This window comes from Mandrillus leucophaeus, unplaced genomic scaffold (assembly GCF_000951045.1).
Source record: "Mandrillus leucophaeus isolate KB7577 unplaced genomic scaffold, Mleu.le_1.0 Scaffold431, whole genome shotgun sequence".
Taxonomy (NCBI): domain Eukaryota; kingdom Metazoa; phylum Chordata; class Mammalia; order Primates; family Cercopithecidae; genus Mandrillus; species Mandrillus leucophaeus.
In genome coordinates, this window is record NW_012104599.1 from 617351 (window position 1) to 629518 (window position 12168).

Consider the following 12168-nt stretch of genomic DNA (forward strand, 5'->3'; position numbering starts at 1 on the left):
GGGTTTCTCCATGTTGGTCAGGCTGGGCTCCAACTCCCGACCTCAGGTGATCCGCCCACCTCGGCCTCCCAAAGTGCTTAAGATTACAGGCGTGAGCCATCACGCCCAGCCTATAACTTCGCTTCTATAGGCTTTGATTTGCTCATTTGTGAGATGAAAGCATCACAGTAGATAATCTTTACAGCCTTTTCCTGGCCCCAAAGTGTTTTATCATTCTAAGTATTACTGCTACCATTTAAAAGTGGGGGAACTGAAGCCAGCCAGCTAGGGTAACTAGATCACGTAAGGGAGCCCTCAAGGAACTGAAGGCAGATCTGCCAGATCTCCTGCCCCTCGGTGCACACTAGCAAAGCAGGCAGGTGCTGGTCGATGTGTGTTCCTCAGGTTTGGAGGAACGAGTTGAAGGCACCTCCTCTTCCCTGCCCAGAACACTGAGAGGTGATTCTGTGTCCTGGGAAGAAAGCACCTGGTAGTGAAGTTTTTCTAATGCCCAGAATCATGAACAATTTGATATCTGCCACTTCTCCCTATTTGAGCTAAAAGGGAGATGGAAGAGGAATTTAAAAAAAAAAAATGTATTTACATTTATATTTATTATTGTGCCACTTAGCACTGCTCCATCCCCAGTCCTGGAAACAATTTAGAGCCCTTCGGTCCAGTGGTACAGCGGCAGCAAAAGGTATTAGTTAACACTAAGATCGTTAACTCTTCAGGACACGGGAAATGGGAATATTAAGCTATGTAGGTGCTCTCAGGGAAACAGCTTCTGCATTATCAGAGATTGAAGAGAGAGAAATTCACCTGGGCTGACTCTTGGCTGGGCCATTCATTCACCCAGGTATTCTTTCCTGCTTTCCTGCTGTATATGGGGCAGGTGCTGTCAGAGCAGAGGGAGCAGCGCCAGGTATGGGGTGGGGAAGGTTTTCATTCCAGCCATCCCAGGGAGCAGTTCCATGACGTTGCACCTTGTATGTTTCAGGGGAGAGGTGCCGAAGTTTCATTGAACTCACACCACCAACCGAGAGAGGTGAGAAAGGACTACTGGAATTTGCCACGTTGCAAGGCCCATGTCACCCCACTCTCCGATTTGGAGGGAAGCGGTTGATGGAGAAGGCTTCCCTCCCCTCCCCTCCCTTGGGGCTTTGTGGCAAGTATGTGTCTGATAAGGAATTTACAGTAGTTACCATTGACTTGAGCCTCTCCGGATCTAAACTGCACTGTGATCTCCCACTTTTCTCTTCTGAGCCCCACAGGGTGACACAAATTCCTCCTTGAACTGACTTTCATTCATATGCAGGAACGCAAAAAAAGGAACAGCGGGGATAAATAAGATTCACAAATAGAAAACCACCAACAGCGCTAACCTACTCTTGTTGCCAAGTAACCGTGTAGGAAGGCTTAGGTTTTTCCTCCTTCTCCTCCACTATTATTATATTATTATTTGGTCAAACGAAAGGAGTGAAGAAAGGAGGCAGGGAGGGAACCGTCCCAAAATTAAATGAGGAAAAAGAGGACAAAAATGGTAACTAGAGCAACATTATTTCCCTGCAGAATTTATGAAAATTCGATGATTTCTTCTCAAATCTCCCCAACAGTATTGACAGTCAGTCAAACTTACTTGGGTATATATTGGTTATAGAGTAGGAGCTGTGAGCGACGTCAAAGAACCAGAATGCAGTAATGGTCCTCCCTGGTTTCAGCTGTGCCTCATGTTCCCCTTCTCGGATGCTGCTAGGGTCTTAACTCCTAATAGGCATCCTATGCTCACCGTTTGTTCAGTTTTTTAACTGAGGGTGAGCGCTCCCTCTTCCTCTGGTTTCTGGCAGAAATCCTATGGTTATCCCTGGGAACGCAGATCACCTACATCGGACTTCAATTCATCAGCTTCCTCCTGCTACTAACGGACTTGCTACTTACTGCGAACCCTGCCTGTGGGCTCAAACTGAGCGCCTTTGCTGCTGTTTCCTCTGTGCTGTCAGGTGAGTTGCTCCTGGAGTAGGAGGGGGTGATTGGCCCTGGCCACCTTTGAAGCCGTAGCTGGAGGACTTGAGTCTTTGCCCTGAAGGGGAGAAGGAGCCCAAAGACAGTATAAAGAATGGAGGTAGGCATCTTTAATTTTAAATTGAAGTAACATGTAAAATTGTATATTGGATCACCATGTACTTTACAAAATGATTTACCTCTAGGTTCCTTTATTTGCAAGCTTTCTCAATATGTAAAATCTATTGTTTGGGTTACTTTTCAGCTGTGACATACACACAGCTTTTCAAGACCAGTCTCCATTGGATAAAGTGAGAGATGCACATATGAAATGAAGAATTAAGCCAACATTGGGGTGTGGGTGGGAAGGAGTAGGGGTGGGGTGCAGTGGCCTTGGGTGCAGCATTGACTCAGACTTTTTCCATAGCTCTCAGCCTGCAGTCTGGGATCACCTACTGCAAAGATGTGCATTTAAGGAGAAGCCCCCCTTGTGGATTACTCTTCAGGAAATGTGGTGGCATAGGGTAATGGGCTACTCCAACAGAGGCTGCGCCTGACTGCGAGAAGGGTGATCCAAAATCATACTCCTGGCAGATGGCATGAAAGCCTTTCTCTAAGGGCTCTGCCTTCCTGTTTCCTCCGTAGGTCTCTTGGGGATGGTGGCCCACATGATGTATTCACAAGTCTTCCAGGCGACTGCCAACTTGGGTCCGGAAGACTGGAGACCCCATGTTTGGAATTATGGCTGGGCCTTCTAGTAAGTGCTGTCATCTCCTGAACCTTTGTAGCCCCAGCCAACCTTCATGAGATTTTCTACCCCCAGCTAGATGCTTATTCGGTGAAGCCCTGCCTTCTCTTCATCCCTCATCCCAGGAGCCTGTCAACCCCACACAGGGCTGCATCATCAGGACACATACATTCTTCCCTGCCTTGAGTGGGTACAGGGAGGATTCCTCGAGGGTGTCTTGGGAGGATGTTATTTTGTCCAGTTTTCCTGCTCATCAGCTGTGGCAGTTGCCTCTTCACCTGGCATATATGTCACCCTGGGGAAACAAGACTGAATTTGTAGGCCTTATGGAAATGGGCTCTATTTTTTCTTAATGATTCAAGGTATTAGAGAACGGAGAAATCGAGAAATCGCTTTCAAATTTGGATTGAATTGCATTCTCTGTAAATAGCTTACTCCTCTCCTCTTCACTTCCTTCTATATCCATTCTTATTCTATTGAACCGCGTTGGAAATAACACTTCACTACCACAGTCGTTCTCTAACCCTTAAAGAACTAAGGGGTCAGTCATTTTACATTTCTCTTAAAAAGACAGCGACAGCAAACATCACAAGGCAACACATTCAAGTTAAATATTACCTTTGAGAGCTCTTACTTTCTCCCTTAAGGAGCACTCTTTATTCACAGCAAGTTGTCAACTTGTACTGATATTTACTAAGTGCTAAGTACTTTGAGAGCACTGAAAAAGACACAGTGATGGGCTCAAGTTTCCACTCAGAGAAGGAAGCCTGCACGTCTGTTGTGAGGCCCTATCCCGTTTCCCGTGGCACAATCTGTGCTAATAATTTGGGAGTCTGAGTCTACTCCACCAGCCAGGGCATCGGCTCAATGCAGTTCCCAGATCCAGCATTTCTCACCTTTTGTCTGTCTTCAGGCCATTCTTGGCATTACGGCTGTGGAGCTCAGGCTAGGCAACGCCTATCAATCAACTCCCAGAAGCATCCCAGACTGAACCTACCGCGTTTGTCAGAGGCAACAGATATGAACACACAGTGCCTGCATGTGACCTGGCTTTAACCATCACTTGGCCTCATGAAATCCCTCCCTAACCTCACAAAACTTCCTGTTTCCTGAGCTTCCCAGAACCACAGGGAGATTTAGGGATTGGATTTTCCAAGTTTTCAGGAATGTGTTTAATATAGTTCCCTAGTGTCTTCTTTTCCTTTCTTGAATCCATCCAGATTCCCTTAATCTCCAGCTCCTCTCCCATCCATTATGAACTCCTGTAAGCCAAAACCACACTGTTTTCATACAAAGCAAATTCCACTAGTACAACCTGTAATACCTCCTGATTTGTAGTGAATGTTTTCCTGAATGACTTTCAGAGGCTCAACGTTGTGGACCCTAACACTGCTAAGTTCAAAACAAAGGAAGATGGAAGAGGGATGATTCCTCCCAGCATCTGAGAGGGGGGACATCTTTGGCAGAGAGTGTGTGTGTGTGTGTGTGTGTGTGTGTGTGTTGGGGTGGGAGAGGGAGGGTATGCAGTGGGTTATGTCCACTGCACACAGCTCAGCTTCAGGCCTGGGGAATCTTGGAGATTTTACAAGGGTCAATGCAGCTTGGGAAACAGGAGTCCAAATACACACAGACACACACACACAAAATAGGCACACCAGACAGAAAAGGGCATGGCACCGACAACTCAACAATTCAGTGAAAACAAATCCATTAAGCTCCTAGTCTGATACTAGGACTACATGAGTCATTCTCTTTTTAGAAATCGGTAAGTTCTCTTCCCACAGTTCTTTACCTGAAACATGGTGGAAAGTCCCTAAATCCCTACAAGACATTAAGCTAGTCCACTAGTAGGAAGAGGTCATGGCATTTTTCTCTCAAGAAAGTCCTATTCTTATTGTCCAATCTTTTTGTGCGTTTGTCCCTAGCATGGCCTGGCTCTCCTTCACCTGCTGCATGGCGTCAGCTGTCACCACCTTCAACACGTACACCAGGATGGTGCTGGAGTTCAAGTGCAAGCATAGTAAGAGCTTCAAGGAACCCCCGAACTGCCGACCACATCACCACCGGTGTTTCCCTCGGCAGCTGTCAAGTGCAGCCCCCACCGCGGGTCCTTTGACCGGCTACCACCAGTATCATAATCAGCCCATCCACTCTGTCTCTGAGGGAGTCGACTTCTACTCTGAGCTGCGGAACAAGGGATTTCAACGAGAGGCCAGCCAGGAGCTGAAAGAAGCAGTTAGGTCATCTGTAGAGGAAGAGCAGTGTTAGGAGTTAAGCGGGTTTGGGGAGTAGGCTTGAGCCCCACCTTACACGTCTGCGGATTATCAACATGTGCTTAAGCCAACGTCCGTCTCTTGAGCATGGTTTTTAGAGGCTATGAATAAGGCTATGAATAAGGGTTATCTTTAAGTCCTAAGGGATTCCTGGGTGCCATGGCTCTCTTTTCCTCTACAGCTCCATCTCATTTCACCCACCCCCATCTCACACATCCAGAATTCCCTTCTTTACTGATAGCTTCTGTGCCAGGTTCTGGGCTAAACCATGGAGATAAAAAGAGGAGTAAAATACACTTCCTGACTGACCTTAAGGGTCTGATAAATCTAGTTATCAGTCTGGAAATTGGAGAAATGGAGGTGAGCAAATTAACGGTAGTGTGACTGTGGCTCAACTTTCCATGGTACATGCAAATTGTTCTGGAAGTCACAGATGGGAAAACAGAAGCACCCCTGAGTGCTTTGCCATATAGCACAGAGGTCCTCCACACTGCCTGAGACAGTGTCCTGCATCCACACAGTAGGTACCCAGTAAAAGTGTTATGAAACATTGTCCCAGGAGCCCTTAGGAGAGTGGTTTAACATGAGAAGGCGCCAACAGCACACAGGGGCAGGGTCACTTCTAGAAATAGCCCACCAAGGCTATTCAGATGGGACTGTGGTTCCCTTCCAGACAGTCATACCAGGGACTTGCCAGTGAACAAGGGGGCACAGGCTCCTCTCTGGATCCCACCTTTTCATCCCTTCTGAGAAATATACTCTATTATTTCCTCCATAAAGAATGCCACCCACCCGATTCCTCAAGGATCTTGAACTAGAAATACCATTTGACCCAGTCATCCCATTACTCAGGATATACCCAAAGGATTATAAATCATGCTGCTATAAAGACACATGCACATGTATGTTTACTGCAGCACTATTCACGATAGCAAAGACTTGGAACCAACCCAAATGTCCATCAGTGATAGACTGGATTAAGAAAATGTGGCACATATACACCATGGAATACTATGCAGCCATAAAAAAGGATGAGTTCACGTCCTTTGTAGGGACATGGATGAAGCTGGAAACCATCATTCTCAGCAAACTATCACAAGAACAGAAAAACAAACACTGCATGTTCTCACTCATAGGTGGAAATTGAACAATGAGATCACTTGGACACAGGAAGGGGATCATCACACACTGGGGCCTGTCGTGGGGTGGGAAAGCGGGAAGGGATAGCATTAGGAGATATACTTAATGTAAATGATGAGTTAATGGGTGCAGCACACCAACATGGCACATGTATACATACGTAACAAACCTGCACATTGTGCACATGTACCCTAGAACTTAAATTAAAAAAAAAAAAAAAAAAAAATGCCACCCATCTACTTGCCCATTCTCTTTTCCATATGGGGAAACAAACCATCCTTGATGACTCAGACAAATGAGAATGGCACACAAGTATATTCCCTTAGAGTATTTATTTATTTACTCTGTAACGGTTCACATTTTAAATAGTGCTTCCTGACAATATACCAGCTGGCTCTTCTCTAATAAGGGCAATAAGGATAGCAATTCACATTCAGGGGATTAGTTTCACCATACCACAACATTTGGGGGATGGCAAAAACGGGGTCTAAGGAAAAGGGAGGGTACTTAAGGGACAGAGGAGGGGAAGACCCTTGCATTTGCAGAAGTCATTACTATTTCTCAGTAGTGGTCATATTGGCTTTGCCGGCAACCCCACGATGGGATTAGAGAAAGAAAGGAGCATTTCCTATCTTAGACACCTGGGTGGGTGGCTGCCTGCAAGGAGAAGGAGGTTTAGGGACACATTTCACAAGAAACCAGCACCCACATTGGTCAGATGAAGCTTCCTCAATTTTCGGCCACCACTTACACCTTTCTGTACCGGCTGCAAGAGGAAGAAGAAAACTAAGCGTATAACGTTGTTTTGCAAGGAGAGATTCAAACTCATAGTCCAAAGAATCTGTTAGGTTAGTTTGCAAATACATCATGAAGAATTCAGAGACATTAAGTTTTTCTAGCTTCCTCTCATCTCTTTCTGGGATTTGCTCTGCATAAACACAGTCCTCTCCCCAAACAATCCCACCAAAACAGGTCCTCATTAACAACTTCATGTTTCACTGCTGCATAGAGTGGCTGGCTTCCCAGAAAGCTTTAACATGACAGAGAACCAGGTGATGCCTGGACAGCTCAGTCAGACCACAGGACCACCACCCAAGTTTTGGGTGTTCAGCTGCCTATAAATTAATCCTTCAAATTCTATACTAAACCAAAGTAGGTCCCAGGCCCTTATACTCAAGTAGATTCAAATCCCAGAAATTATCTGGAATCATTTCCATACTCTGGGAGTATCTTCTTAATCCCCCAAAGTCAAGCTGGACCCACAGAAGACTTCCAAACTGTTGAAACCAAATTTGCCTTCAGGATCTTAAGGCAGAGGCACCCAGAAACCTGAGAAGGCCAATCTGAAGCCAGGCAACATGCCTGCTTGGATCTACTGCTACCAACCTCCTGTTACGTCATAATGCCTGTCAGTGGGTAATTAACAGAGATCCCTTTAAATCTGGACTTCATAATTTTCTACAATCCTTTTACTAATACAAGCTAAAAGATAGAAGCCCAGCCAGGCACAGTGGCTCATGCCTATAATCCCAGCATTTTGGGAGGCAGGGGCAGGTGGATCATCTGAGGTCAGGAGTTCGTGACCAGCCTGGCCAACATGGTGAAACCCCATGTCTACTAAAAATACAAAAAAAAAAAAAAATTAGCCAGGTGCAGTGGCAGGCACCTGTAGTCCCAGCTACCTGGGAGGCTAAGGCTGGAGAATCGCTTGAACCCAGGAGGCAGAGGTTGCAGTGAGCCGAGATCGCGCCATTGCACTCCAGCCTGGGCAACAAGAGCAAAACTCTGTCTCAAAAAAAAAAGATACAAGCCCAGGTAAAGAGAGAACCTGAGTTGCCCTCAGGGAAGACCTATCAAGGTTATTCAAGAAGCAGTTTTCCATCTGCCAACGTTGAATTTTCTGCTATATAAACAATGACCTAAAAGTTTAAAGAAGAACTTAATTGAAGCAGCAGATTGATACAGAAGAAAGGAGGAGTAAGCACTGGAGATCATTCTAAATAACTTAACCATTTTAGAGTATTTACAGAAGAATTTTCCCAAAATACAAAGCTTCAAAGGCTCTATAGGAAAGGAGAGATGCAGGACAAAATGGTTGCATCCTGGACTCAAGTAGCAGAAGCAAAAGTCCAGAAACATATCCCTGAATAGAAGAGAAAGCAGAGTGAGGGGAGCTAAGGAGGATGCCCTATAGAAAAAGATGCAGAGAAGAGACAGAGCAGGATAAGGACATCAAAGGCTCCTGACTTCCAGTTCTCCTCTAAGTTGAAGACAGCATGCAAACATACACTTCTGAGGTCGCCACAGAAAAAAAGATCATGACTGGCAGAACCATCAGAGCCACATATAACACAACATGTGGACTTGGTCAGAGCTGGGTCACTCAGACTACATCCTCTTGCTCCCCTTGTGATAGGAATATGGTTATTCTTGTGGTCACTTGATAGACATGGATGGAAAATCTAAGGAAATAAGATATAAAACAAAAGAGATGAAAATACTTGGATAGCTAACTCTGTCTTCCACTATAAATCTTTCTCACTCTGTCTACAATTTGGAAGTAGCCAAGGTACAGGTGGAAAGAATAAGGAGAGAAATAAGTGGCCCTCAAAATCAGAGGTAGGGGATCTGGAAGTCTCAAAATGACCAAACAAACCAGATATATTTCAGAAGGACAGGAAACTGGATCCCTGAAACTTAGGACATACCTGGAAAATAACTTCACCACAACATTAGAAAATACACACACACAGCATAATGTACAACAAAATGTTTCCTAGTCATAGACTTCACTGGCTTTCCCAGCAAGACTTCATAAATTAGACATACCAAAAAAATAAAATACTTAAGAGAGTCACATTTCCAAACGATCCACGCAGAGTTCCTAGAGGGAGTTAATGCAGGGACTGAAAATGTAGGTAAGACACCCCAGCCAAATAGAACATGCTGCCGTCAAAGACTCCAACATGCCTTCCCAAGCCTTTACAACCATCAGGGAGGCGGTAAATGAGGATGAAGTCTTCTCTCCATAGAACTGATTTTACAGTGACAGGAGAGTAGAGAGGGCATCCACTCTGTTCATTTCTTCTGCAACTGAAGATTCCATCGGATTAGATCTATGGAAAAAGAGTTATCTGTGACTATTGTTTTTCATGGTAGAGATGTTCAAAGAAAAGCAGGAAAACTAAAGGTCAGAATATTCAACTATTTTCCTGACCTTTTCTTTAGCCCCAATAGTCTGTAAACATCTCCTCCTTCCAGAAAGGCCCAGAAACTTTGTTATTTTCCATGATAAGCTTTTGAACTTTGAACTAGACTATAATATTTCTTGGGAGTGGGGGTGGCGAGGGAACATTAGCATTTTAAGCAAGATGACTCTTTGTAGTTTGTAACTGCTACAAGCCCTGCATGATGTTAGCATCACTAGCCCCAACCCAGAAAATATCAGTCGTAGCCACCCCTGTCAGTCATTGGGACAATAAAAACTACGACCCCACATTGTCAAATGTCCCCTAAGGTAGATGCTATTATTTCCAGCTGAAAACAACTGAGAATCATTTCTTCATGGTCAGATAGGAAATAGTGTTGGTCCAAAACAACTGTCTTGACACACATCTACTCAAGAAAGTTCCCCATTCTGCCACTTTCTAAAGGACAAAGCTGGAATTGGTAGTATTTGTCCTAAACCCTCAAGACGAACAATATTTCAGCAGCCACTCACCTCGTAGGGAGCTTCGACAAACTTTATCCTAGAGAGAAATCTTCGCAGCTCCCCACGGCCAATTTTGGGGGTAGACTCCTGTAGCTGAGCCATCTGGCCCTCCATTAGTGCCCACCGTAGACTAAGCTTGCTGACCACCAGGGCTGCTGGATGGCCTTCGGAGCTTGGACCTGTTGTCCTGGTAACATAAAAGGCATCTTTCCAGAGGTCGTTAATTCCAACTGAGGAAGGACAAAAACAAGAGCAGTTAACATGGACACATACTGTCTACTGACAGGAGAGGGGTTTGGTTCAACAATACATTTATTTACTCATTAGTTCACACAGGAAATGTACTGAGCACTGAATAAACAGAAGGCAGCGAGCTAGCCCACGAGTGCAAACTGGGGAAGGACTGGATGCCAGTAAAGCAGCACATTCTTCCTTGTCTTTGCGCCTTTACTCCTCTGAAGCTATTTCCAAAAAACCCAACTCAGGAACTGAGAGAATGTGCCCCTTGTGGTGAGAATTCAGTAGAAAAGAGAGCCCGAAACGCTAGGGAGCCTGAGAATTCCCAGACTGTCAGTGCGCAGTCACAGAAGCGATTTACCTCGCCAGCGTTTATTTTGCCCCATCTTTAAAATACAAATTGTAATAAAAATGGTGTCGAGTCTTAATTACCATTATTTGATGTTCACTGAATATTTTATGCTCCTGTTGAAAAAACAGCTCACTCAGATCTAATCACAGGATTTTCCAAGCTCACACCTCCCTGCCCCCACCCCCCAACCAGTGGACAGGTGTGCCTGCAAATTCCAGGTAAGCTCTGTTCTTCCCCATATATCCCAATAAATCGAGAGAGCTACAAACGCCAGCTGCAGCCCAAGGCCAATGAGTTGGTAAGTAGACAGCCAAGTCCATAAGTAGCAAGAGAATGTGGAAAGAAATAAAGGAGCTGTGGCCATCTAGTCCTCTTCCACTCCTGCACCCCCTGACCCCCCAACAGGAACAGCAGATTCCATGAGGGAAGGAATCGCCGAGAAGGAGATCTCCAGACAACCTAGACTAGCAGCAGCACAGGCTGCGATCCCAATGTTTTGGTTTTCTGAGTTGAGAGTCTCCCATATAGTATCCCATTTTATTTACAATGTTATTTAGACAGATATGTAAAGCAGAAGAACACTTCCAAAATGTTAATCGTGGTTATGAGTGGCCAGATTATGGCCAATTTTTCTTTCTGCCTTTGATTTTTCTTCTTTCTCCGATTTCTATGAAAGGTGCATAGTTATATTCAAAAAAAGGTTTTCTAAATCAGTGCCCTGGCAAAACACATTCTATCTCCATCATGTCCTCCCCAGTTAATTCCAAATCCTAATCTCTGAGTGGGTCAAGAAACTAGTCTTATTTGTAGTCCCAGCAGCTGGCACAGTGCCTGGCATACAGTTGATGTTCATTAAATGTCTGCTGAAGGAGTGGCTGGATGAATCATCACCTTACACACTCTTTGGAATGGGACGCACTTTCACCTCCACATTCAGAGCATATGGGTTCTCACCCTGTGAGCCCAAGGCTTCCACCCAAAGGAGCATTCCAGAAAAGCCCGAGGCACCAGGGACACCAGGGAAAGTGCCCTGCTGTCGTCTGAGAAGCACACATCCTTCCCTGGGTGGGGCAATGGTCTTATCACACGCAGCCAGCACCTACTCTCCCACCATCTGTGTACACAGACTCCCGCTGGCACCGGGACTCACCCTCTGAAGCCGTCACTGTGCCGGTGGTGTTAGCCAGATCCAGAAGGATGGAGGGGAACACAGGATGCAGGAGGTAAAGGTGGTGAAGGCTGGGCGGCTCAGTTCCTAGGATGATATCCTGACAATGAACCGCAAAAAGGAAGAGCAAAGGTAACTCTACATTCCCACACATGACCGTCCGCAGGTGAAAAGGCAGAGTAGAAAATGGTGATTCCTCATTCCTCTCAGATGCTAATGCCTGATCCTAACTACAAGAATGTGTTTGAAAGAAACTCCCCTGTATAAGAGACATATTTCAAAGAGCTCAAAATACTAATCACTAACTCTTTCAAACCACTATCTACAGCTGGAAAATGCTTTCTCCCTTGTAAGAAAAAAAAGGCAGGCAGGCCAAGCACAGTGGCTCACGCCTATAATCCCAGCACTTTGGGAGGCTGAGGTGGGCATATCACCTGAGGTCAGGAGTTCGAGACCAGCCTGGCCAACATGGAGAAACTCTGTGTCTACTAAAAATACAAAAAAAAAAAAAAAAAATGCTGGGCATGGTGGCATGTGCCTGTAGCCCCAGCTACTTGG

General features: G+C 45.3%; 2 protein-coding genes across 10 annotated transcripts in view; one reads left to right on the forward strand and one right to left on the reverse strand.

Annotated features, from left to right (window-relative positions):
• The window catches only part of GSG1 (germ cell associated 1), a 19387-nt gene extending 13595 nt beyond the window's left edge, over positions 1 to 5792 (forward strand). For 2 of the 9 annotated variants that reach the window (XM_011993615.1, XM_011993617.1), the window contains exons 3-6: positions 980 to 1027; positions 1827 to 1979; positions 2626 to 2737; positions 4654 to 5792. In XM_011993615.1, the coding sequence (XP_011849005.1) occupies positions 980 to 1027; positions 1827 to 1979; positions 2626 to 2737; positions 4654 to 4996 (656 nt within the window). In that variant the 3' untranslated portion in view covers positions 4997 to 5792. Of the gene's footprint in view, positions 1 to 610; positions 680 to 979; positions 1152 to 1826; positions 1980 to 2625; positions 2738 to 4653 lie in introns of all 9 variants that reach the window. The other 7 variants (XM_011993616.1, XM_011993618.1, XM_011993614.1 and 4 more) reach the window with 7 other exon arrangements.
• Positions 5793 to 6456: 664 nt separating this feature from the next.
• KIAA1467 (KIAA1467 ortholog) overlaps positions 6457 to 12168 on the reverse strand; it is a 36688-nt gene continuing 30976 nt past the window's right edge. Inside the window, exons 11-13 of the mRNA XM_011993613.1 lie at positions 11593 to 11710; positions 9863 to 10083; positions 6457 to 9257 (exon numbers count right to left, since the gene is read on the reverse strand). Of these exons, the coding sequence (XP_011849003.1) occupies positions 9252 to 9257; positions 9863 to 10083; positions 11593 to 11710 (345 nt within the window). The 3' untranslated portion in view covers positions 6457 to 9251. The remainder of the gene's footprint in view (positions 9258 to 9862; positions 10084 to 11592; positions 11711 to 12168) is intronic.